Source organism: Pogona vitticeps, chromosome 5 (assembly GCF_051106095.1).
Source record: "Pogona vitticeps strain Pit_001003342236 chromosome 5, PviZW2.1, whole genome shotgun sequence".
NCBI classification, from domain to species: domain Eukaryota; kingdom Metazoa; phylum Chordata; class Lepidosauria; order Squamata; family Agamidae; genus Pogona; species Pogona vitticeps.
In genome coordinates, this window is record NC_135787.1 from 180,337,268 (window position 1) to 180,365,260 (window position 27,993).

General features: G+C 39.1%; 1 protein-coding gene across 14 annotated transcripts in view; it reads left to right on the forward strand.

Moving 5' to 3' along the window:
* CACNA1C (calcium voltage-gated channel subunit alpha1 C) overlaps positions 1–25,987 on the forward strand; it is a 658,158-nt gene extending 632,171 nt beyond the window's left edge. For 7 of the 14 annotated variants that reach the window (XM_078376324.1, XM_078376328.1, XM_078376323.1 and 4 more), the window contains 5 exons: positions 4,258–4,371; positions 5,142–5,251; positions 6,512–6,615; positions 9,341–9,664; positions 11,874–15,626. In XM_078376324.1, coding sequence (XP_078232450.1) covers positions 4,258–4,371; positions 5,142–5,251; positions 6,512–6,615; positions 9,341–9,664; positions 11,874–12,170 — 949 coding nt within the window. In that variant the 3' untranslated portion in view covers positions 12,171–15,626. Of the gene's footprint in view, positions 1–4,257; positions 4,372–5,141; positions 5,252–6,511; positions 6,616–9,340; positions 9,665–11,873; positions 15,627–19,392 lie in introns of those variants that run through there. The other 7 variants (XM_078376325.1, XM_078376337.1, XM_078376326.1 and 4 more) reach the window with 6 other exon arrangements.
* Positions 25,988–27,993: the final 2,006 nt, after the last annotated feature.

Sequence of the window (27,993 nt, forward strand, 5' to 3'; positions counted from 1 at the left end):
TCAGTTAAAGAAAAAAAACTTCTCATTCTTCTGGCAGGGAAAACCATCAAATGAGACCAAGGAATATGGGGTTGGCTTTGCAGTCAGAAATACTCTTCTGAGATGCATTGTTCCACCTACTGTGAGGAGTGAAACAATCTTGTCTCTACAGCTCCACTCATCAGCAGGACCAGTAAACCTCTTTAGTGCATATGCACCAACACTGTCATCCACTACAGAAGTGAAAGACAAATTCTATGACGATCTGGCAGCTACTATCAAAAAAGTCCCTAAAAGAGAGGCACTGTTCATTCTTGGAGACTTTAATGCTAGAGTTGGTGCTGATCACAATTCTTGGCCCACTTGTCTAGGCCGTTTTGGCATTGGAAAGATGAACGAAAATGGCCAACGCTCGCTGGAGTTTTGCTGTTATTATAGTCTTTGTGTCAGCAAAACATTCTTTAATACGAAGCTTCAAAACAGAGTTTCCTGGAGGCATCCAAGATCCAAGCAGTGGCATCAGCTCGATTTGATCCTCACTAGACGTTCTAGCCTTCCTAGTATTACGATCACACGCAGTTACCAGAGTGCTGATTGTGATACTGATCACTCCCTAGTGTGTAGTAGAGTAAAACTGCGAACAAAGAGAGTGTATCAAACGAAAAAGGAAGGAAGACCACGTATTGACATCAGCAAGACTCGCGATCAAAGAAAAGTGAAAGAATTTGCCCAAGCACTTGAGGAAACCCTCCCAGGTCCGGCTAATGTAAATGAACTTGAACGATGGGAACATTTCAAGAACGCTGTGTATAACACTGCCTTGTCCACCTTTGGCAAGAAGACCAGAAAGATGGCTGACTGGTTCGAAGCCCACTTGGAGGAGTTGATGCCAGCCATCGAGGATAAGAGAAGAGCTCTAGCAGCATACAAAGCCTGTCCTAGTGAGTACAACTTGCAAGCTCTTCAAGCTGCTCGTAGCCAAGTCCAGCAGGCTGCCAGGAGATGCTCCAATGATAATTCGCTTCAGCTCTGCTCTCAGATCCAGATAGCAGCGGACACAGGTAACATCAAAGGAATGTATGACAGTATCAAGCAGGCCTTAGGTCCAATACAGAAGAAATCTGTTCCCTTGAAGTCTGCTACAGGTGTGATCATCCAGGACCGAGCACAGCAGATGGAACACTGGGTGCAGCACTACTCTGAGCTATATTTCAGAGAGAATGTAGTAACTGAAGAAGCATTAAATAACATTGAGTGCCTGCCTGTCTTGGAGGAGCTGGACAGCGAACCAACTTTAGCAGAAATAAAAGCGGCCTTGGATTCCCTTGCCTCCGGCAAGGCACCTGGAAGGGACAACATCCCTGTTGAAGTGCTGAAATGCTGTAAGGAGATCATCACCACTGAACTGTATGAAGTCTTTTGTCTCTGCTGGAGGGAAGGTGGAGTACCACAGGACGTGAAGGATGCAAACATCGTCACATTGTACAAGAACAAAGGAGACAGGGGCGACTGCAATAACTACCATGGCATCTCTCTTCTTAGCGTTGTAGGAAAGCTGCTTGCCAGTGTTGTGCTGAAGAGGCTCCAGGTGCTTGCAGACATAGTCTATCCAGAATCACAGTGTGGATTTCAAGCTAATAGATCCACCACTGACATGGTATTCTCCCTCCGACAGTTGCAGGAGAAATGCAGGGAACAACAAGAGCCACTCTTAATGGCCTTCATAGACCTTACAAAAGCATTTGACTTGGTTAGCAGGGATGGCCTTTTCAAAATACTTCCCAAGATTGGATGTCCACCTCATCTCCTTAACATCATCAGGTCCTTCCATGATGGAATGAAAGGCACTGTAGTTTTTGATGGCTCAACATCAGATCCCTTTGACATCCGAAGTGGAGTGAAACAGGGCTGTGTCCTCACACCAACCCTTTTTGGGATCTTTTTTGCTGTCATGCTGAAGCATTCCTTTGGAACTGCAACATCTTGGTACAGCATAAACAGAGGAATATGGAATATATGCATAAATCATAAAACTGAGGGACACTTGGTTGATGGCCTAGAGCTGGCAAGCCCAGGAAGCCTAACTTTTTTAACCATAACAAAACACACGGACACACGTCTGGAAGGAAAGGACACAACTTGATTGGTTATATCAGTACCTAGCTGGCTCAGCATTAGGGAGGATTCAGTGCACCAGCTGACCCAAGTGCCTCTCGATGGCAGCCCACCCATCAGCAATTCACTGAGGGTTACCACGAGGTGTGATTCAGTCTGGGAGACCATGCAGACTTACGCCACTCTGTGGCTCCTTTCCACCTAGAATCAATGGCAGGCCTATGGCTCCTGAACTAGGCCAAAGTCTGCCCTGTCCCAGCTCTCATTAAAGGGATTTCTTTATTTTCTTGAGACTGCATGACCTGCTGGCAGTCCCTTAACACTTGCTGGATCCTCCCCAATGTCCCAAACTGCCACAAGAGTTGAGCCCAGCTCAGCTGCTACCCAGCTGCAGCTGCAGCCAATTAACCATAGCTTTTGGAACATCTGTCAACCATCATTCCTCTCCTCAGTCCAAGAGGTTGTAAGAGGCCAGCATGATGGATCCAGCTGCTACCCCATGCAGTCACCATATGTCCTTGTCAACTTCTGCCTAGCAGTGTCCACATTTCAAGGATCCTGAGCGCTCTGCCATATCCACCTCTCAAGGAAATTGGACCACAGTATGGCAACCTTGGGGTGCATCTGAAGGTCCCTCACACATGATTTGACACCACAGGAAGGGCCCAAGGTGGAAGACTGAATGAGGAAGATGAATCTGAATGTCTATTGGAGCTCCCTCCGTTGTGGCCGACACTGCTTCTCTTCCTGGGCTCTCTGGGGGCTGCACTGCTACTGTCAGACTCTGTGTCTATCTCCTGATGTTCCTCAGTGTCTCATGCCTTGGGTGTCCTCTGATCATCTGCTGGTTTCTGCTTGGCAAGTGAGCCCAGCTGCTCTTAGAGGTGACCTGGGAGAGGTTCTGGAAGACCACCTATTCATCTGCTTCCTATGAGGAATGTGAAGTTGTTGCCCCAGGCTCTCTCTCTCTCTCGGTAGAAGATGCCCCCGAGTTCATGCCCCCACACACGGACGCCACCCCCTGTCACCCCAACTGGGCTGCGGTTTGGAAAAGGTTGGGGACCACAGTTCTAACCCATAACTGTTAGGTATCTTTTCCAATCCCTCCTGGCTCCCTTTCTCTTGGGAGATGGAGGGGAGAGTCTGGTGTGACCCTTGCCTCCCACAAGGCACACTTTGAGTGCCCTGTTGAATCCCCTGCCTCCTAGAAAGCATGGTGTGGGGTTTAGACACTGTTCCTTGTTTCCTATGAGGCATGGGAGAGCCACCTTGGCTTGCCTCTGCCTCTAAAGAAGCCCAGTGGAGGCAACCCTGCTCCTTCCCAGCTTCCTTTGAGGCCTGCTAGAGTGCTCAGTAGAGGCTTCCTCCACAGCCACTCACCCCTTGAGAGCTGGGGGGGGGGGGGGACAGGACAGGTACATTCAGTCTGGTAAATATCTGGTTTAAAAAGTACTGTCCCTTGGCTTTGTTCAGAATGGCCAAGATGGGTCAATTTCAGTTCTTTTTGAGGAGTTATACAGCATATATCCCCTGGTGGGAGTATCTGCTTGTGTAACCCCAAGTTTTCAGGGCATCCCAAGATGTCCCACCGTTCCTTGGGTCCTGCCCCAGAGGTTTATGACACTGCTTGTTCTTCGCCACCATTTCAGTGTTGTCGCACTGTTGCTCTTGTCTTGTTCTCTGCACTTGTGTTTGTCATCTGTGCTGCCTCTTCGCTGCCATTGCCTGCTCTGGTGCTCCTTGAAGGCCAACAAGCTGCACACTAGCTGGGGTGCTGTCAAGGCTCCTGCTTTAAGCGGGATGGGTGGATCAGAGTGAAACAGGTCCCTTTATTATCAGTTTTCCCTTATATTCTTTTCTCCAAGTTGAGAAAGAGACTTGCTGAGGTTTTGGCAATTTTGGTTTAAAGAGAATAACAGTGCTTGGGAAAAGTGTTGTGAAAATTCTACAAACAAGTGTTATAATGCTAAAGTGCACTTTTCCCATCTTCACATTTTCTATATGCAGTCCTTTATATGCAAAGATGGTATCACATATTTCTCATTACGTGCTATATCCTTGCTTATGGCTGCTAGAAACTAATACATAGAATTCCATGTTTTAACTGTAGCATTTCTGAATCATATTCCCTACTATAAACTATTAAAACTCTTTTCCTCATAGATCGTGTTCCAGAGACAGTCAGACAGCAATTGTTTGTGAAGAACAGGAAGTTTCTCAGGAGGAAGAAACATACGATAAACAAAGGAAAGAAGAAACTGCATACTGTATTGAAATGTGAGTATTTTACTATCACAGACAATAGTTACGGGTGTTTTCTTCTACAGAAGGGAAGAGTACAGCTGTCAAAATATTTTTGGACTAGCAATCCCATCAGCCAATACAAATTAAAGTCCAGCATCTGGAGCAAATGCTAGAAAATACTGAAGGTAGTAGGAAAGAAAGCTGAATATGAGATGAATTGACTTAATAAAAGAAGTTACGGCTTTTTGTTTACAAGACCTGAGCAAGACTGTTACAGGACATTTTGGAGGTCATTAATTCATAAGGTTGCCATAAGTCAGATGCTACTTGACAGCAGAAAAGAACATCTTAAGCACCACACATTCCCCATTTATGCTTTGTCATATTGGAATTGCAGAATCCTTCCCTTCTCCTGAGTCAGAGAGTAAGAAAAATGGTATATCTACTTTACATTCCTTCATAGCACAATTTGATTCTGGCTTCCAAATTTAGTTTGAATATCATCCCTTACTGGATCAGATAAGAAGATCAGCATGCAGAAGGGTAAGATGATGCAGCAGTGCTTAACTCCAGTGCTTACTGAAAGGTCATTCTTCTTTGTTCATAGTATAGTTGAGTATTATACCTGAGTGAAACCATTAAAAGTACTGTAACAAGAACATGATTTTAATTCAGATTTACTGTATGTATATGCATATACCCTAATCAACAACATAGTCACATATGCTTTATAATTGGTCTGTACATGACTCCTCCAATAACTGACCTAGACATCTTGAAAAAAATGCCCTTCTTCATTACAGGCTCTCATACCAAGATGATGAACATAGACAGCTAACTCCACATGAAGACAACAAAGGAGAAGAAACCCAATACTCTCCGAAGAGTGGGTTCCTACATTCCTTATCACTAAGTAATAATTTTGAAATGTTTCTGAATGTTACTGGATAGATTAGATAAAGAGACAAACAAACAAACAAAATAGGTAGATAGATATATACAGAGAGAGAAAGAGAGAGAAATTCTATGAAGTGCTGCATGTTTTAGGATTTTTAACACATATATTGCACCACTGCATATTGTCTACAGGAATACAGTAGGGCTCTATTTAACACTTATGCTTGAAAAATATTTTACAGCTTGTTGAAAGCTTACTATTTACCAGTGCTTTAAACCTTTACATTAGGATGAGCTAACTCAGAAGGATGAGAGTCATTTTTAAGATTTGCCATCAACCTACGGAATGTAAACCCAAGGAGCAGGAATAATTTTTGTATTTTTAAAAATATTTTTAAAACTACAATAGGACCCCCTTATTGATGGCATCAGTATCCACTGATTCACTTATCTATGGTCTGAAAATATTAAAAATATTAAAAGAAAAAAATTCAGAATTTTTTTAACATGTAACTAGAAGACCCAGTCACTAGAAGGCGCCAGAGATCATGCTATGTATACTCATTAGTGAAGAATACACAGCATGGTACCCTTTAGTGGCCAGTTCTGGTAATGCATGTGAAAATATTTTTTCTGTTTTTTTCCCCTTTCAACATGCTTTATACTTAGGCATTTTAAAAATGGGTTGATGTAATCTACTATTAGGTAGTCCCCCCAGCTCTATTCTGATAAGGATATCCTGAAATAAAACCATTATGTCCGTGGTGGTCTATCATGGGACACATGCATATCATATGAATGATATATGAATGTGCCCAAGAATGTAGCCCACACCTCACTAATGAGCACCAATCTGCCACCAAAAGTTATGTGATTTCCATAACCAAATGTTATGTTATTTCAAGCATAAATTGGGTTCTGATCTGTTTTCAGTGAGAATTATCCAAAGAGGCTTGACATATTTGGGGCTGGTAATTTTCTTTTACAGATGTCTAACAATGCTTACCCAGTCTCAGAATCTGCTTGGGATAAAAGTGAGCTAAAAATAAAACTACTTGAGAGTGGATTAAAATTAAAAGTAGTTGTTAATTGCAAGGCAGGAAAGCACCCCATTCTGATATTACTCTCCACTGCAAATGCATCATCCCCTCAAAGATATGAGGTGAATACAGTATTGGGAAGTTATGTCTGCCTCATGACACATGCTTCCAGCCCCATCTGGATTATGGAGGTGGGTTAGATTTATCAGCACACTTCTATGTATTTTGCATTGCAGGTCGACGAGCATCCTTTCACCTGGAGTGTCAAAGGAAACAAAAGAAACAAAATACAGAAGTCAACCAGAAGACAGTCCTACCTGTGCATCTTGTACATCATCAGGTGAGCTTTCATTTCAAAGAATCCAGTCAAGGGGCACCACTCTACTTGAATGGTAATCTATACAACCTGATAGTGCTTCTCAGCCCAATTATTTTCCTGACTGGTATAGTGCCAAGAATGCCCCAAATTTTGATGTATCAGTTACATCTGGTGTGCCACTTGTATCTTTGGCTGAAGAGCAAGAATGTAGCTATGATCACCTACAGTTTGGTAATCTTCCAGTTCACATGTATCAGGCAAAATCCAAAGAAACAAAACAAGACAAAAACACGTGGTGCCTTAAAAACTATTATATTTTAATGTAAGCTTTCATGTACAGTACATGCTGTGGCTACCTCTTCTAAAATTGCAGTTCAGGTGCTGTACTGCACTGTATTTGGCATTACAGTTGCTGCAAAATTCACCTATTCATTCACTAACTTGGTTTGGCAAAAAGAACATACTGATCCTGTTGCTTTTTCCAAATAGGATCCAACTGGGTGGGGTACCAGCTGATCTGAATGACCCTCTTGTTGAAGCTCTGGTTGAGGGATTGTATACTCCGCAACCAGGGATGCTGACACAATCGCGCCCAAACTCCCCCTCCATTAGCAGCCCGTCTAGCCTTTTGGCATAATCAACAACTACGGTCAATGAAACAGAATAGAAGGAGGCTGGAGAGCATCCGGAGACAGGTTCCAATAGAATCTAACTTTAAAACTGCAAAAATCACATCAAGTATCTAGCTAGCTAATATGAAGGCCACAAGGAGAACATAATTTGCTATCCAGATAAGTGAAGCTCAAAATCCCAAACATTGCATCTGACGCTGAAACTCAACAAGACAGAAGTCCTGTGAGTGGGTGCCCCTAGTGTCTGCAGTTTGTGGGCCTCACTCTCTTCTGGGGGCTACTCTCTCTGCTAAGGATGAGGGTTGCAATCTGGGTGTACTCTTGGATCCAGCACTATCAATGGAGTCCAGGTAACATATGTAGTCCATTCTGCCTTTTTCCATTGGAGGTAGATTGCCCAGCTGCATCCCTACCTTGACACTGGGTCCCTCACCACACTAGTCCATGCACTTGAGATTAGACTACTATAATGCTGTTTATGTAGAGTTGCCTATGGGGCTGGTAAGGAAACTTCAGCAGTTCTAGACTATGGCAGCCAAATTATTGAGCAGAGCAAAATAATACCATCATATCTTCCCTACTGTGGCTGCCTTGCACTGGTTACCTGTTCATTTGCATGCCAGCTTCAAGGTGATGATGATGTTGACATACAAGGCCCTAAACAAGGTGCAACACCTTCTTCCAGTGGGATCTGCCTGACCTACCCAATATTTCGAGGATGAGCAGTCGAGATTACTGACCCTGTGAGAGGCCTGGAAAGAGAAGACCAGAAACCAAGCCTTCTCGGAGATTGTCCACCACCTCTGGAATAATCTCCCACCTGAAAATTCACCTGTCCCCTTCACTGGGAATTTAGACAGTCTTTCCCAGAGTTTACATAATCATAGCGCAGATGTTTTTCAGCACTTATACTATTTTTCTGTCACCTTGCCTTTTAAATTATTTTTAGTTGTTCTATGTTGTTTTTCTGTTTTTGGTTTGATAGGTTTAATTTGTTTTTTTGTATTGTTATTATGTTCAGTTTTTAAGTGTTGTCTGTTGTTTTACTGTGTTGTAAACTGCCCAGAGTGGCCTTGGTAGACAGATGGGCAATATAGAAGTTGAATAAATAAATACATACATAAAATAGAAAACAAAGAAAAGAACTAGGAATAACTCAAATGCTGAGTTATTGAAAAAACACAACCTACAAACAGTATTCAGACCCACCACAAAAATACAACAAATGTTATGGTCAGCAAAGGACAAAAGGGACCCCTCACCACTGCAGGAGTATACTGGATACCTTGCAGTTGTGGACAGGTATATATTGGAACCACAAAATGCAGCATTCACACCAGAATCAAAGAACATGAGAGACACTGCAGACTAAAACAACTGGAAAAATCAGCAGTAGCTGAACATGCCCTAAAACAAGCTGGACATAAAATTTGATTTCAAAATACTGAAGTACTGGACAACACCAGCAATCTGTATCTATGTTAGACTGCACAGGGAAGCCATTGAAATCCATAAACATGAACAGAACTTCAACAAAAAGGCAGAAGTGGAGGTGCTTGCTTACACTTATAGGACCTCTGGGGAGGACAAGTCAAATAAATCATCATCTTTGTGAATTGACTCTGGTGAACTGGTGTGAAGTGGGAAATACACTTTCCACTAGGTACAGAGATGAAGAACAGCTAAGCTTTGGAGAATCAACAACATTATAGACCTTTGTACCACATAAACATGAGAATTTTCTAAGCTATCTTGCAATCTATCAAACTGCTATGTCTACTAATTTTCTATGTAGCATTGAATGAAATTATCAAAACCATGTATAATTTCTCTGCATTTCGATTTAATAGACTGCATTAGAATTGAGTGAATTTGAGACCAGGTTACATTTACCTTCTACCATTACACAAGACATTATTGTTAGTAACACAGAACAGAAAGTACACAGCAGCAAAACATTATAGCAGTGCTATTAGTGTCTTAGAAATCACAACAGTGGGGCTCCTAGTTAAATGTGAACCATTTTCAAATCATGTTTACAGTTTCTTTTCCATTTTATGATTCAAATTGCAGCCATAATAATTTATTGTGGTCTCTGTTCTCTCTATATACAGGCACTAGCAGTTGCAGGTCTCAGTCCTCATCTCCAAAGAAGCCATTCACCTCTACGGTATTCTCGATCATGTGCCACACCCCCTACTACTCTCTGTACACAAGATTGGCCACAGCAACCTATTAAAACATTGCAACTTGATGGAGAGGAGTCTAATGAAAAACTCAATAATAGCTTCCCATCAGTATACTGCAGCTCTTTGTATTCTGACAGCACCAGCGCCAGAAGAACTCAAAAAGCCAGGCCAGTCTCCCTCACAGTTCCCAGCCAGACCAGAGTGTGTGGCAGGCAATTTCACGGCAGTGCTAACAGCCTTGTTGAAGCGGTAAGCTGATGCAGTATTAGCAATAGCTGTAACAAGGACAATAACAGTTAAATGGGGATCATTGCACAAAATGCTAGTTCGCAAATTATTAAAAATCTGATCCTCAGGGACATAACACCATATATATAAACATTATTGCCAGAATCGTATTAAGAGAAACTGTGCATATAAGGGCAATCACACCGTGGCTGAAATCCTGCTGCTTAGCATATGTCACAACTAGAATAGGTCCATTTAATCAATGGAACTTACAGAGAAGTTGATTCACCAAATCCCACTGATTCAATGGGACTATTCTGGTGTGACTTACTACACTAAGCAATAGGATTTCAGGCAGTATCTTTTTTTGCTCTTTTTGACCCTCTGTTGCACCATCTACTTTAAAACCAATGTGAGACAATACATTTTAAAGGAGCCTGCCACAATTGTTGGGAAATGCACATGATTGTCTTTCTGCTCTGCTTTCACTCAGTAGGATTCTGGCCAATTCTGCATAGGCATAAAGAAAGCATATTTTTCTACAAAAATAAACACGAAGTTTAGATTTTATTTTAATTTACTTGCTTAAAAACTGATTAAATTTAAGATGCTTTTATAATTTAATATTGACTTACAATGTTTCATATTGAAAGCTTCCTTGGAAAGATTATTGTCTTGAAAGGCATCTAATAAAGACAGTAAATTGATAAAGCATTAATCTCACTAAATTACTAATTCCATAATTCCATAGTCATCATGGAGTCTTTGAGAACTATGTGGATTTTTGAGCAGTAATTCAGTAGGGAGATGACGTTTGCCCGATGTTTACCCAATAGAAACTGAAGAAGTTGTAGCTTAGGAGATGTAGCTAAGCTTTAACAATATGCTTGCCCTCCAATTTTTTTGCACCACTATAACCCTCCATCCCCCACCTGGGATTCGTATGGTTTTTAAAAATGAATATTATAAAAAACAATCATTGTAGCTGCTGGTTCAGAATGAGGCAGGGTAGTTTAATACTTTAAAGCAGGGGCCACCAAACTCCCGGTCTGTGGCCGGTGCCAGTCCATGGAGACAGATATTGTGCCCCCCCACATGCACTCCCCCTGCACAGACCCTTCGCGCATGCACACGAGTATGTGCGCATGCCCTGCGAGCGTCGTCCGCCCCACAGACCTTGTCCCCAACCCCAACCAGTCCGTGGTGTCAAGAAGGTTGGGGACCACTGCTTTAAAGAGCTATTCAGTAAACTAAAATCTGCTGTGCCAAAAAACCAGGAGGATACCAACAGATGTATCCGTGTGTGTTAATAATGCTGAGTAATAAAGAGAAGTTGCTTTACAGGCTCTGAAGAGTAGATTGGAGGACTAGGAGTCAAAATAACATTTCTTTGATCAGTAAACATTCTAATATTTTTCTCAGTGCTTAGATTCCACTCTTCCATATAAAGAGAAATTATTTTTGTCAATTTCTCCCTCAGTTCCCAGGTTTCTATTCAGTGTCCAATCATCCTCCAAGTCCAAATGAAGATTTTTAGGGGCAACAGAATGCTACAGAAAAAAGGGAACAACTAAAGAGCCCCATTGTATCAATTGTTCCACTTCTAGAATTCAAATTCAGACCATTGTGATGTTAAGCCTCCGTCACTAGATTTTTACTGCCATGAATAGAGATGGGCACGAACTGGAAAACCATGAGCTATCACAAACTCCTCCCCCCAAAATGAACTGATTCATGTTTCATTTTTTGGCTTCATGCAAAAAAAAACCTGCCAGCTCCTCTCCCTGCCCCCTTCTCCTCCTTGCCTTATCTTGAAGCTGCCACCTCCTCCTCTGCTGCCGCCATCCTGAGAGGCAGCAGACCCAACTCCTTGCATGGAAGCCAGGACTCTCGCCTGTGCATATGTGCCCACTTGTCAGCTGAGCAGCAGGTACATGAGCACAGGAAGTGGGCCCGGTTTCCATGGAAGGAGTGGAATTTGCTGCAAAATAAAACACTGGGGGGGGGGAATGTTCAGTTCTACAGTTCAGCAAAACAGGATCCCCAAATCAAACCATGAACCAAATCACAAATCAATTCAGTTTGTGTGTTTTTTCTGGTTTGTGGTTCAGTTCATGCCCATCTCTAGCCATCAGTCTTCACAGGTACTGTTATGGCTTTTGCTTTACCAGGTAATATTAATACTGATTTCCATTTTTGTTTCTTGTGTTTAATCCTTGGCTCATTAAAGGTCTTGATTTCAGAAGGACTGATACAATTTGCTCAAGACCCAAAGTTCATTGAAACCACAACTCAAGAACTAGCTGATGCCTGTGATTTGACGATAGAAGAGATGGAGAATGCTGCAGACAACATTCTCAATGGTAACAGCAAGCCAAGCCCCAATGGCAACCTCTTGCCTTTTGTTAATTGCAGGGACCCAGGGCAGGACTGTATGGGAGACCAAGCGGAAGCAGCCCAAAACCTAGATTGTAGAAAAAGTCAAGAGGAGCCTGTGGACAGCAGGATTTATATCAGCAGCCTGTAATTGCCAAGGCTGAAAGTGATGCTGTTTTTTTTTAATTTGTTTCAATGTTCCTAATGGGTTTGTTTCAGAAGTGCCTCACTGTTCTCGTGACCAGGAGTAACCAGAACAGCGTTCTTCATTCATTTCTGTTGGGAAGAATCAGTTGGGTGGTATAAAAGAGCTTTTCAGGAGTGAAATATACAACCCCAGCATGTGTCCATGTAGGAAGAATGAGGAGAAGTAAAAGGAGAAGAGTCAGCTCCCTCCTTTTTTCAGTCCATGCACAAGGAACAACAGCTACTTCCTGAATGTGAAGGAAAACCTCAGCTTCCAGTGGATGGCCCTAGCCAATAGGACACTGCATCAAACGGGTGTCTTTCAACGTTGCTTGTACAAAAAAGAATCATTTTGCACATATTCTGTATGAGCCTCACCATCTCCATGAAGCCAAGGCCCTTTTGATCTACAAATGGAATAGAAGACTTCTGCAACAGATCCCCACACTTTCTTGACAAGAAAAGAGCAGAAGCTGTAAGGGTACAGGAGATGAAAGTGGCAATACTACAGATGCTTCTTGATGGAAATGCAGAGACTTTCGGCAGTTGTCTTTGCTAACCAATCAGAGCTCAGGCAATCTTCCTTGCCGACCAATCAGAGCTCAGACAGGTAGCTGTCCCAATTGCTCAAAGAGCAGGAAGCCAGCTCCGTCCAATTGGAGTCCAGGCAACCCAACCATTTCGAAGAGAGATGGTGATGGGCTTATGTAGATCTCTCCTTGTTTTTGCAGTTTAATTATTTTTTTGAAAGCATGTTCTAATTTTTTAATACATTATTTTAACTGTATTTTATTTTTTGAAGGAGAGGAGTGAAGGGAGTGTTTACAAAGTTTTGTAATCACCTACCATTTTGTTTTTCACCATTGCAAATGTTGGTTTGATCTGATTATGTTGTACTATTTAAATTTTGTTTTCTTCAACTGAAATTTGGTAGAAACTAATATTAGAGTTTTGCCAACCATCATGTACACCAAAATTTATAATTTTATTTGAAATACTGGGAAATCCTTTTTTGTTGTTGTTTTATAATTTAAGGATAGTAGGCAATGCACTTGATATAGTCTTGCACATATGGTTGATCGATTTGGATTATTTGTAGTGCTAGGGTGTGTGAATGAATGAACAGGACTGAGTGGGTGAGTGAGTGAGTGAGTGAATGCTTGAAAGTATGTAAGATCATACAGTTCTCCACTTCCTGGTTAAAACTGCAGGAGAGCTGTATCTGGGGTCATTTGAGTGAAAAAATAAACCACCGTCTCTGCTTTTGAAAGGGGAATCAGTAACTCTTTGCATTTTCTGTTCCACAAGATATGCAAAAACAATGCAATAATATTAATTTTGAATACAATTTGTGAATTGTGTTGGCATTAAAACTGTATAGAAAAAGATTAAAAACAAAACAACAAAAAAGAAAACCAAGTGAGGAGGAGTTACATTTCGATATATTTCATGTGATGTTTTATTGCATTGATAATGTTTCTGTTGAAGAAACCGTAATACTTGAATTCAGGTCAGTTTCAGTATTTTTCAACTATTTTTTTAAAACAAATTGCAATTGTGCCAAGCAAATATAATGAATTAAGTTTGTTTAAGGGGGGGGGGATAACAATTCTTGTATATTTTGCTGCATGTAAAGTAAATCATTTCGTATTTGGAGTGTGCCAAGCTTTACCTTTGAACTTTTAAGTGCTTTTCTACGTGTGGTTGGGGAAAGGGGTAAACTTTTTTTCCCTTTTTTAGTTTGTAAAATGAACAAAGTGTACCTGGTGTTAAATAACTATTCTGCAACCCACTGGCAGGTTGAACATTAACTGATTTTGCATATCTTGTGTTCACTTTCTTTTTCCTGCACTTCCTTAAACATGCATGGTAACAAATTGGGAATAGTATACAGTATTGCCCTTTGCAGTTCTGTCAATGATTCTCCTCATTAAAGGGTGGTAAACTTGCCAAGATTATCCAATAGATCCATTCCTAAAAACTGAGCTGGCACCAGCAACCTGAGAGTGGGGGAATATCTCATGTCTGTTAATACAGAGAGAACTACCAGAATAATAATAATACGGTGACACTAAATCATTATTTTCAGGAGTTAGTCATTGATTTAGTAGAATATATATATCAGGAATTTAATCCTTTTGACTAAGTTCATACATTTGAAGAACTATTTTAGAGAAGCCATTCTCAACTTTTTTTTTCACAGACATAAACACAATATGAAAGAAATATAGGCTGAATCAGGTTTGTCTACGTCACATAATACAAGGTGGTGTGTGAAGAACTGTTTCCAGTTTGTGGCCCCCTTCCAGTTTGCCTGGGGTTCCCAGGGAGTCATATGGCTCCCGTTGAGAATGTCTGCTTTAAATAGAGAAAGCAACTCTAACAAAAAATTGGAGTGAGCAAGAACATGTTACTTGCAAGAAGGAAAAAACAAATGTACAAGTATAAGACTAAGAACCTACCAAGTAATAGCATTGCTAAGAAATATTAGATTATGTTGAAGAAAACACAGATATACGTATGCCAGCAACTCAATAATGAGGCTAAAGGATTTTAGGTTGTACTAAATGAAGATAAATGTCAGTTTTTAAAACATGTTCCAAGGGTATCCATAAAATGGAAAAAGTTCATAAAATAATAAAGACAACTACATTGAAAGAATCTGGCATTTCTAGCCAACAGAAAAATATAAGCAATTGGGGTCAGAGATAAAACCCTGGCTGTTTTAATAGAGAAGGCAGAAAATTAGGTGGCCAATGTCTACCATAATCCCAATTCAGAGATGTGTACATACAGTACTACAGTACCCACACATTGCTTATGTATATATGTTTGGATATATTTACAGTAATTTCACAGCTGATCATATAGTTTGCACTATGACTTCCTTTGACAACAAACATTTGTTTCTGAGGATTGTTGTTGTTTAGTTGTGTCCGACTCTTTGTGACCCCCTGGACCAGAGCACGGCAGGCCCTTTTGTCTTCCACTGCCTCCCGGAGTTTGATCAGATTCATGTTGGTAGCTTCTATTACACTGTCCAACCATCCTGTCCTCTGTCGTCACCTTCACACTTTCCCAACATCAAAGTCTTTTCCAAGGAGTCTTCTCTTCTCATGAGATGGCCAAAGTACTGGAGCCTCAGCTTCAGGATCTGTCCTTCCAGTGAGCACTCGGGGTTGATTTCCTTTAGAATGGATCGGTTTGTTCTCTTTGCAGTCCAGGGGACTCTCAAGAGCCTCCTCCAGCACAATTCAAAAGCATCAATTCTTTGGTGGTCAGCCTTCTTTATGGTCCAGCTCTCACTTCCATTCATCACTACTGGAAAAACCATAGCTTTGACTATGCAGACCTTTGTCGGCAAGATGATGTCTCTGTTTTTTAAGATGCTGTTGAGGTTTGTCATCCCTTTCCTCCCATGAAACAGGCATCCCAAGAATCAGGTGTCTTTTAATTTCAGAGCTGCTGTCACCATCTGCAGTGATCATGGAGCCCAAGAAAGTAAAATCTGTCATTGCCTCCATATCTTCCCTTTCCATTTGCCAGGAGGTGATGGGACCAGTGGCAATGATCTTTTTTGATGTTGAGCTTCAGACCACTTTTTGCACTCTCCTCTTTCACCCTCACTAAGAGGTTCTTTAATTCCTCCTCACTTTCTGTCATCAGAGTGGTATCATCTGCATATCGGAGGTTGTTGATATTTCTTCCGGCAATTTTAATTCCAGCTTGGGATCCATACAGTCCAGCCTTTCACATGATGTATTCTGCATATAAGTTAGATAAGCAGGGAGACAATATACAGCCTTGTTGTGCTCCTTTCCCAATTTTGAACCAATTAGTTGTTCCATATCCAGTTCTAACTGTTGCTTCCTGTCCCACATATAGATTTCTCAGGAGACATATAAGGTGGTCAGGCACTCCCATTTAAGAACTTGCCATAATTTGCTATGGTCCACACTGTAAAAGGCTTTTACGTAGTCAAAAATTCAGAGGATTACTGCTAGTTAAAAAGGTGGCACTTGTCATTTTTTGCCCCATGCCATTTCACACAGCTGATGTGTGACAAAAAATACAAGTGCTGACTTTTAACTCGCAGCAATTCACCACTGAGATTTGCATCCCCAGACTTTATGACCATTGTAACTGACAGTAATGACTATGATTAAGTTGATATGCGTAGCTTGCAATTCAGCAACAGAAAATGTAGCCTCAGATACTTAGTGCAATAACAGAATCTTGAAACTATGTGTGCTGCCTCCTTTGGAATATACTGTATTTTTTGCACCATAAGACTCACTTTTTTCCCACAAAACAGGGGGGTGGAAAGTCTGTGCATCTTATGGAGCGAAGAAAACAGATTATATTTTCTTGTTTTCTTCTCCTAAAAAATTGGTGCGTCTTATGGAAAGGTGCGTCTTATGGAGCGAAAAATACGGTACATAGCTCAGAGCAAAAGGACTGCACCTAGAGGTCATGTTACATAGCAGAAAGCAGCTAGAAAAATGCATTTAAATCAGAGATAGATAGCCAATAGTGGTTTTTTTTTCGTACTTTTCAGTAAGAACCTGTTCAAAGAAGTTAACAAAGAGAAAAAGATTAATAATGTTCCCCAAGAAATGTCAATTCATTGTTTTAACAACATTAGCCAGAAAGAAAAGGCCTTTTTTGGATTCTAATTTTTTACAAATTTGCTTGGTTAGGACCCTTACAGTTCTCTTCAGCCACACATACACGTATAGAAGGCTTCAAAATCTAACGAAGAGGATTTGGTTTAAATATAAGGAGCCATCTATAAAGAATTAATGAAATCTTGCTCAAAGAAAACTAATCATTTGTGCCTTATGTATACACATTGTATATAGCAGATTCCTCAGAATCCCATCGTAGGCATTAGGGAGAAGTCATGCTGCTTCTAAAATGAAGCAGAATCTGCTGGAAGTAGCTGGTTCTTATTTTACTTTTATGCTTGATTTGTGAAGATATGTTGATATCGACAGAGACCTCCTGCTTTGAGGGATACACATACATTACGTGCTTTCATTCAGATTTTATTAATGCAAAACAGCTGCCACTTCAATACTATACACAATAAGATTTACTGCTGAGAGGATATATGTAAGAATGTACTGCTTTATGATTGTAACATTAAGTAGTAAATGAGCCATACCAGATCTAATACCTCAAAGGCTATTCATATAATCTCAAATAATATACTGTACGACTCAAACAGCCCTTTTTACCTTACCTTTATAACATGGATGCTGATTTAATGTGAACCATTCTGGCATCACAAAGATAATAACTGAACCCCAAGACCACAGTGAAGGAAGCAAAAATATGACTTTTTCTCATGTTAGCATAAGCCTCCTTTGGAATGGATGGTGCTACTGTGTGAAAGTCCCTTACACTGCCAAAGTAGTGTAGCAAAGCACTGAAGCAAGCAAGTTCTCACACTATTAAAGTAGTAACAGAAAGAGAGCAAACTTTTCCATTGAATGAATTCACACATTCAGCTATAAGACATGGAGTATTGAACAATCATACAATGTGAAATTGTGATATATGTGTACAACAGCTCTAACTGGACAAGAAATTTTCAACACAACTTCAAAATTACCCGTGCTGTGTTGACCAGTGCTCAGTAATTAACTGAGATGCTGGTTGTTTTCTGATCTAGAACTTAATGCCACAAATAGTATAATACTGGTATCCACTGGTTATGTATGGGTGCTATTTCCTTACCATCTGTACTATGTGAGCACGTTTTGCCAGACAAAGTGTCTCTCATGTACCCCAGTCATCATAAATAATGTATTGTTTTCTTATATATTTAGTAAGGAAAGCATCCTGCTAGAATTTTGCAGATTTACATAAAGGCATGGAGAACATGCATAAAGTGACAGCATAGGTAATGAATTTTACTTGCTACGAGATTAATAAGCATGCTGTCCAAGCAATTATGAAGAATATGATGAAAATTTCATAGAAGGCCTAAAAATGAATAGTCTTCACACAGAGAATGTGCATATTGACAAAGTAGTTTGAGCTAACCTTTTCACATTGTCAGTTTCTGCATATTCAATCAACATATTTGGGAGGCTAAGCAAAATAAGTAGGCAATGTAGAAAAAATCCTGTCTCAGTGCTTATTTTCTATGGTTCCATATGAATGTGCATAATTTCCTACTCATGCAAAATCTTCTTTCAACTTATGTTATACCCATCTGACAGGAATCAATATTGTATTTCTTTTTTAATATATACTGGTGCTAGAATTTCTGTCAAACAGTCTGATCACATATTGAATAGCCTTATGGTTGAATATTAATGATCTGATTATAGGAAGTGTAGAACATCTTTTTGCATTTATGGGACCACTTTTTAAAAAGTGTCCAATAGTTCTGAGAAAAAGCAAATTGCCTACAATAGGTTCTTCAGCTATCATTGTACATTGGGGATTCTGCAATTAGATGAAGACATTTTCAGTTTCAAGCACAAGATGACACTACTTGCTCCTGTTATGAAAATCCTATCAATAACTAAGATGTCTATTCGCTAACATTGTTATTAGGCTACCCTCTTTCTGATATAGATTGATGAGAATCATAAGGTGTCCTGCAGATGTTTGTAAGTAGAGATTGGTGAACAGTGGACTATTTGCTGGTGCCAGTACAGTTTTGCTGGTGGGTGGTTGCCATTTCAGCTCAAGTGGTTGTAACAAATACACACAAAAGGTTGATCTCAGTGCACCTGAGCAAAGAGCTACTGCCTTCTTAATGTGGGGGAGAGTCTGGGGCACAGCAGGTGAAGGTTTGGTTCCATAATATGTACTTTCTTTTCCCTTTGTATTGGGCATATGTGCTGGATACATTTGTGCACTGCAGATGGAATCTTACAGAAACTAAAGACTGGATGTTTTCTAGGGGGAAAAACACCACTCTTTCAGTATGCCCACTTGTGCACCTTGACAACTGTCTACACCACAGACTAAAGACCTTTACTGAACCTACTGAGACTTCCATCTTCCCCAGTCACCACCAGTCATTTCACCAAACTGGTTACTATGGATGTATTTCCTTTCTTTCCTTATCTTGTATGATTTAAATGATGGGGGGAAATGTGGAGTTAATGATCCAGAGCTGAAGTTCCCTTGACCCCAGAACTATTCTGCATTCTATATCTCTTCAGGTGAACATATATGGTGAAGATGTTGATGATTTCAATGATGCAGATGTTGCTGCTACTGCAAGGGATCTGATCTGTTTTATTACCCCAACCCCCACCGTCTGAAGGGACAGCCAAAGGAGCACTATGTACAGGACCACATCTATTTCTGCTTTGTTTTTTTAGCTCTTAATTCTAGCCCCACCCTGTTGATGACTATTGACAACAACAACAACAAAAGGGCAAATGCATTTTTTTACATTTCTTGATAATTTCTAAAGCAATGTATCATTGCTTTCTCTAGACTGATGCCAATATAACAGTTGTATGGGTCTCAGCCAGGCTCCTGTGTCTTTTTCTAAGGGTTTGAGATCACTTTGCAACACATACTCAGACTCAAATATGATTTGACAAGCAAGGGGACAACTTTTCAGGCAGATAAATAGTTCATTAGATGGTTAAAAGCAAACACAAAACCATTCCCAAGAGAACAAGCCAAATTTCAAACACATTCTGCATACTAAAGAAGATTTTTGACATATTATGTACCATGGAACAGGAATTATGAAACAGTGAGAATGGATAAGCAGACAGTTTGCCCAGTTAATCTCTAGAGAAGATTAACCATTTATATGGATTGGGTTATACTTCACAATACAAGAGATGATTGCTTTGTCTGCCACTGTTTCTCATGGAAGTTGAGCAGAACAGCCCTTTCCTGACAGTTAACATTTCCAACTAATTAATATTTCCCAGACCATCCAAAAGAATGAGGCACAAGCAATGACCAATCATTTTGAGCTTAATTTTCCTGACAAATAAGTGTAAATATGTAAAGTACAACTAACTGAAGCTAATAACTTTATCTGGAAGGAATTGATAGTGTCATCCAATTTAATATTCTGATTAGGTATAAGCAAATGTAAGAGGATAGGTAGGAATACCTTGGAACCCTATAACAAAGCATGACCCAGAGAAATTATCAGATGTACAATGAAACAATGGCGTCCTTAGAAAGACAGGGTTTACACATATTAAAAATTCTTATATGGAAATTAATTGGGCAAAGCAGACTTTTACTTAAAAGCCAAAGAGAACTACACTTGCTTTCTTACTATTTACATTTCATGCAATTTTAATGGAGTCTGTACTCCATGAAAGACATGAGAACTTGCTGAAAGAGAACCTTCCTCCTCCTGCTGAAATGATTGTTCTGGTTGAGTGAAATAGTGGACAGAGTCCCTCAGCATGAGGGCAAGAGTTTACCCTTCCCAGCCCCCCAAATAAGCACTATAATGCTGTGGTGGGGGAGGGCAAGGCTCAACTAGATCCAGACCTTGAGCAGGACACTGCAGAAATGGAGACACTATTCTGCTTAAGGGGGTCATACAGTACTAGATCAAATAGTTCAATACTGGATATACCACAACACAAACTGAATTATCAGCCTTGATCTAGTTCATAGTGGACATACTGCAACAGTACCTCAATTTCAGCAATACAGAAGCAGAGTATTTCTTTTTGTTTAACCTCTCCTTGACCCTGTATTATCTCAAGAGAATTCTCACCTGCCTCCGGCTGCTCTAAGAGCACCTTATCTATTTCAGGTAGGGTAAAAAAAGCCCTACTGTTCCCTTTACTTTCATCACTGTCAGAGCCTTTAGCACTTCTTATTAGAGGTCTTTGCCACCAATGTATAGTTCCCATTAGGAGAATTTTCAGTTTTTTTCTATTCAATATTATTTTACCCAAAAAAAAAAATTCTGCCTACCTAGGAAGTCATTCTATTCTACATATAGGTAGAATTCTAGGTATCCCACAGATTTTCATGGGAAGACTACTTTTGCTCTTGGGAGAAACAGGTGGGACCTGAAACAATGTTGCAGCCAGTACTTGGAAATAATTCACTACAATTAATTTGCTAATCCCAATTTGTTAATTTGTTCAATACTGATGTTAAAATTAGTTATTTTAATAATTAACCAACAATAACATTAAAACTTTAATGAATACCATTTGTAATATTTTAATTCATTTTGAGGGAGCAATGGGGATTAGTTATTGTTAGTAATTTTAATTTATTTTTAAAAATCTAAAACTTTCACATTAGTAACAAGAGTAATTAATGTGTAACCAACTGATTTCATAATTACTGGTACTTCTTCACATTTTATTATTAACAAATTAATTACTTTAAGAATTTAACATGTTAACACTAATGTGGTGTTTCCAAGCTCTCGTTGCAGTGTTCTCCTGAAAGGAAGGTCCCTGTTCAGAGTTCTAACAAGCATTACTTCCAAGCAGGTCATTCCATTCCCTTTTGTCCTGTGTTCAATTTTTCTTTTCCAACTGTCATTCAGGGGTTACCAAGTATACATTTCTAAGTACCCCTTTAGCATTTTCAAAAAGGTTGGTTTTCATTTTGATCTGCACTTCTTGCAGACCTCAAGGTTCCCAAAGCCTACTAATATTTCCTCAATGGGCCAATTTACAATCCTTGTAGTACTCAGTACTTGAGTTTGCTGTTAGAAAGTGGACTGAAGTGACCCAGTCTTGTCACTCTGGAATGTTTTTATTGTAACATTCTCCAATTTCCTAAGGACAATTGTGTAATCTTAACTTCTCCTGCCAAGTATCCATTTAATGTGAAGATTATCATATGAGAAGTTCATAATAAAATGCACATATTTAGGGAGCATGTTCTTATGCCTACATTTTATACTGTCAGAAATTGAAATCAAATAAGAACGAAGAAAGCCAATATGCTCTTTTTGAATATGTACCAGCTTCTGGCAGCATAAATTTCCACATTTTCTCTTCTAGTGTTGGTGTACACATTTTCTGTACTGCCACTACTACAGACAGAATGTAGAGTATAAAACACTGCAGACTTGTGTCTGACCTCACCAATTATTTAAGGCTTATTTTCCGTTATCCAACCTTTACAATAGAAAAGATATTCAGTTTTGATATTATTAAGAAGCTTTTGTTACAACCTCAAAGTTGTCATACGTAACAGAGATGCAGGGGCAATAGAATCCACGGCTAATGAAACATTCCTTCTTTGCTATTCATAAAGGAATACCATAACTGTCAAGGTTTGAACAATAAACTAAGCAAGCTTATTCCTTTGGTCCCCTGACCTTTAGTCTCCAACATGTCAATCTTCTGTTGTTTGCCTCTCTCTTCACCCGCACACTGCCCTTCCATTTCTTGACCCCATGTGAAGATTTGCAACACTCATACTTTCACTCTTTTGTTCTTCTGTTTTGAAAGTCAGTCTCTCTACCACCTACTGGTTTCCTCAGCACACTTTTTAGTGCACTATCTACTTTATCCAATTTTATCACACCTAAATTAAGCAAGCTACCTATTGGTCCCTAGCAGTCTTGCATTCTTTTCTCCCTAGCAGGAGCACAGGTTCAGAATCCTGCAATCCAGAGGACCCCCAAACAATACATCTACACTTAAAAAAAAACTTGCTATAGTCAGACTGGATACCCTGCAGAATGAGCCACTAGATCACTGAACTCCCTTCACCTCACATAAGGTCTAGAGACACATTTGAATCCAAAGACAGCAGACACTCCACACCCTTTCCCCCCTCTTTTTGTAAGGAAAGAACATGCAATGCTTGCCATTCCACCATCACCATCCAGTAAAGGAAAGGAAGAGACTGAGGGTGCAACTACACAGGGATTTGTCTTGCTGTTTGGTCTGCTTGTTTTCCAGTGATCACACAACAGAGTGCCAGCATGAAGCAGCCTGTCCCTGCATCTTTTTAGCTCCCTGTCAGGGGCTAATAATTTTTTAGATGAAGGTAGGATCACTCTATTTTAATTCAGTTCCAGCACATGCAATTGCTGGGATCAAACCAATTTAGAATCTTAGAACTACAGAGCTGGACGGGACTTTATGGATCGTAGAGTTCAGTCCCTGTCATGGAGGCACATTGGGGAATCAAACTCCCAACCTCTGGCATTGCAGCCAGATAGCTAGCCCACTGAGTCACTGCCATCTGCTTTCAATTTCTGAATGTTAAAGGGCTTAAGCTTAGCTATTTCATGATGGGAAATTTTAAAAACTTCCTCAGTTCTTCTGTGGAGGGTGAGGGCAAGGAAGCAACGTTTTTTAAACCTCAGGTCAGCACTGGCGTGCTATAACTTTTAGGGAAAAATTTTAAAAAATTAAAGCTTCATCCAGGAAGAAGGAGGGGCAAGGAGGAGAGTTACTGTACTTTTGTTTGTCTTTTTTCCCTTCTCCTTTAAAGGGAAATGGGCGAACAAGATCTTTTGAGGTGTGTATGCCATGAGCAATTTGCTAGATGGGTAATATAAAAACTGAATAAATAAATTATATAAATTAATAAATCTTCAGCAACCCAGCCTGCTCCAATTTAGCCTTTTCAGCCAAGCCCTAGAAGCGAGCAAATAGGTTCCATTTTCTTTTTCCAAAGCATGTTATGGTGACTGAATGTTCGCTATACTATACCAGTGCATTCAGCAACAACTTCTTATAAAATATTTTGTAAGGGAGAAACTAAAAGGGAGAGGTCTATCCCCTTCCTGACATTATGTGGAATGTCTGTCCCCAAATATGAGGAAGAAAATGGGGACTGTTTCTTTTCCCTTCCCCTTCAAACAGATGTGGTTGTTGGGGTCAATGGAAAACAAAGACAGCGACCTCTGAAAAGAAAGAAAGAAAGAAAGAAAGAAAGAAAGAAAGAAAGAAAGAAAGAAAGAAAAGCTTTCTGACACTTGGTAAATGGAACTGGGAAGAAAAAGTGGCTAGCAGAGCTGCCAGGGAAGCGCAGGTGGCTGACAAGATGGCATCTTGTCTAATCTGGCACTGCCAATGCTTCTCCTACCTTCTCCACTCAACACCATACAGACCCTTTTGATCGTGATTTATTACTTTTTGTTAAATTTTATTTCTGTTTCTCTAAAAAAAAAATTAAAACTAGTATGCACAAGGCTCCCCTGCCCCCTGATGCCTAAGTAGGCTTCTTCAAAGTCCTTTCTGGTGTCAGTGCTATATCTCTTCTCAAAAACATCTTACAGAATTTATTACTGGGCAGTTCAAAATATTCATACCAGGTATTTGGTATCAGAGACTTTATATACTAAAACAAGCACAATATAAAATAGATCCCAGCCTTATTCTCCATCCATGCTGCACATCTGTTCCATATAAAACATATGAGCTAGTATCTTTTTCAATATTCATGTTTATATAGAACTTCAACTGCAGAGGTTAAATATTCAAGAGTATAAAAGACAAGGAATAACATTAAACAAGTTAAACAAATAATGTAATTACACATTCAAAGTATTTGATGGTACTGGCCATTGTTACCAACATGCTGTTATTTGGAAATTTCTGTCAAGAAAGGCAAGTTTTTCAAATAATATTTATCACTCAATTATTCTCAAGAAATCATCTCTATTTAGGATCTTACTAATATTTTTGTTAGTTCCTACAGCACTGATGTAGAAAGAGGTATTTTATAAGCACTATACATCTGAACGAGGAAAGATTTCTAGGTTTCAGGGTTGTCTCATTGAAGTACACTAGCTGCTCTTACAATGCTACACCTTATAAACTCACATACCCAGAGCTTCCACATCCATATCCTTTTATGAAATGAAAATGTTGCATGCCTCCACAAATAGATATTTTTATGCTTTAAAATAATATGTGTATGTTGAATATACCTCTATTGCAGACAAGTTTGATTATCTCAAAGTGTCTGAATGAATGAGGTTACATTGTGCCTTCTTTGGAGAGAGAGACAGAGAGGGAATACTCATTCCCAAAAGAGTGAAACTCTACAAGTGAAAGAAAAGTAGCTTTCGAAATAATACTTACTGTAATCTTGCTCAAAAGTCAAGATAATATAAGGTATGATAGTGAATTATTCAGGCTATATTTTCTCACTAATTTCAGAAATCATACACTACATGAACAGTAAAGCTAAGTATTGTTCTAGTATATTTATTCTCAACTCATTCAGCTGAGAGGACTGATCCAGCCAAAAATTGTGTAGCCACACTTTTTGATTAATTTTATTACGAAGTGGATCCATGCATAAATTTTAGAAGCCACTCCTTGGATTTCTTCTGATCATTAGCTATAAATGTTTATTGGAAAAGATACAGACTTGTATATGTGGCTTTTCCCCCTAATTGTTTGAACTGGATTCTCAAAGGCATAAGTCAGTTAAGATGTAAACAATTACTCTGTATTTCTCTCCATCCTAACTTGACATACTCATGCTATATATACAAAAAGTATTCCCAGATACAGTTTCTTATAAAGACCCATAGTTTAAACCCAGTTTTAATTAACTACTGAAATTAAGAAAGCCAAATTGCCCTTGTTAAATACAGCTGTATGGTTTGTAACCGTAAGATAAGCCTGCCATAAGTTTAAAAAGAACAACCAGTCTCTAGTCTCTCCTTCTTCTCACACATTTTAAATAAACAGAGTGAATGACTCACAAGTGAGCTAGAAAATTGCCTTGGTGTGAGATAAATGTATATATCTGTAAGATTGCATTTTTACCTGAGGAATTATGTTATTTTAAAAATTGCTAATAAATTTTATAACAATGTCTGAATTGGCTTATCCTAACTCCTTTTATATATGTTCCTTCTTGACATGGGCTGAAAATAGACCTAATCTTCCTGCCACTCTCTACTTACACATTCTCAAATTACTTCCCCAATGGCTTTCTATTATAGCTCTATCAGTGCAACCTATATTTAGAATTTCAGGCATAACTTACCTCACAAGGAAAAAAAGGGGCTAAGATTTGCTGAATCAGCCTATATGAAAATAACAGATTGTATTAACAATTTGTAATGAAACCACTTCAAGGAACTATTTTATCCAACCAGTGTTGCACTAACATTACATAAAATACAGACAGAAACATTACCCAAAGATATATCAGAAATCTATCTAACCCAGTATTATCAATCTTTATTTAGAAAAACTATTCAAGGTTTCTTTAAAGGACATATTTCCCAGATTTCTTACCCAATAGCTATAAGCCTTGTTAACAAGAAATACATGGAATGGATTTAGAACTAAGGTTATGATTTCTGCAAGTCACATAACATATCTGTTGCATATATTATTGCCAAAATCCTGTTGCTTAGCTTAGTAAATCATACTACAGTAGGCCCACTGAATCAACAGGGATTTATTGAGTTGACTCCGCCGTAAGTTACCTTAATTCAGATGGGCCTACTTTAACTGCAAATTACTGTTAGCCACAATTAGAGTAGGTTGATTTGAATCAATTAAACTTACAGAGGAGTGGACTCTCTATATCACCACTGATTCAATGGACCTACTCTAGTGTGATTTACAATGCTAAGCAACAGGATTTAGTCCAATAATGTATGAAGTATGAAATTAAACAGATAGCAAAAAAGTATCTGTATTTTTTTTTTAAAAAATGAGATGGATATGCAGATAATTAAAAGAACTGTGTTATACTGACTTTTCAATATAGATTTTCTTTTTCCAGTATTATTTCTATGAAGTAACTGAGGATTTTACCCCCTCTAAAATGTTTTCAGACTCTAAAGAGATGTGAAACACTTTGAATATTCCAAAGTAAGGGTGGAGAACTTGCAGCTTTCTAGATATTATTGGTTTCTAACTTCCATCAGGCCAAGCCGGCATGACCAACAATCAGTGATGATGTGAACTTCAGTCAAAGAGCATCTGGACTGCCAAAAAATCCCCACTCTGCTCTGAACTATTCTCTAAGCATTAACTATTACATCAACTATTTGAAATGCTACTCAAACTAGAATTAATTTGAACATGAGGTAATCTATATGATGACTCATTATGGATTAATTGTGTGGATCTCTCCCCTCTTATCTGCCATCACTGTTGGCAAATTTATATCCTGCTTCTAATAGTCTAAGTAAATGAACTCATGCAAAATTCTACAAATAAAATAAATATTATAGATATTCTATGTTAATAACTGAGCTAAGTGTACTATAAAATGGACAATGGCTTCAATACTATCATAAGACCAGTCTACCTAATCCATATTTTTGTTCACAAAATGGCCAAGCAAATGTCTATGGGAAGTGCAATGACAGGACATGCATAAAACAGCATTCCTCCTGCTTGCCCCCACCCCAAAAAATACTAAGAGGCATAGGACATGATATCAGTAACTAGCATTACATAGGCCTAGCCTCCATGAATTTACGTATCTGATCCCTTTCAAAGTTGGTGCCCCTCACTGGATTACACAGTAGCCATTTTTAACATGAAAACATTTCCCTAATGTCTCTTACAATACAAGTATATACATTAACACTTACTCATCATATTTTTATGAGTTTACAGAATTAATTGTCCATGTTCCTCCTTTGCTTTCTGCTCTTTTCATTGATTAAGCTATTATGAACACAAATCAATAAATATACTTTTCTCCAGTATAGGTTTTTTGTAGAAGAATTTTTAAAGAATTGCAAACTTGTGCTCAAAATAACACAAAGAAATAGAAATTATACATTCTCCTAACATTTTTTTAGAAATTCAGTATTATCTAATGACATGCATTAGGCAAATAAACCAATACACTATTTA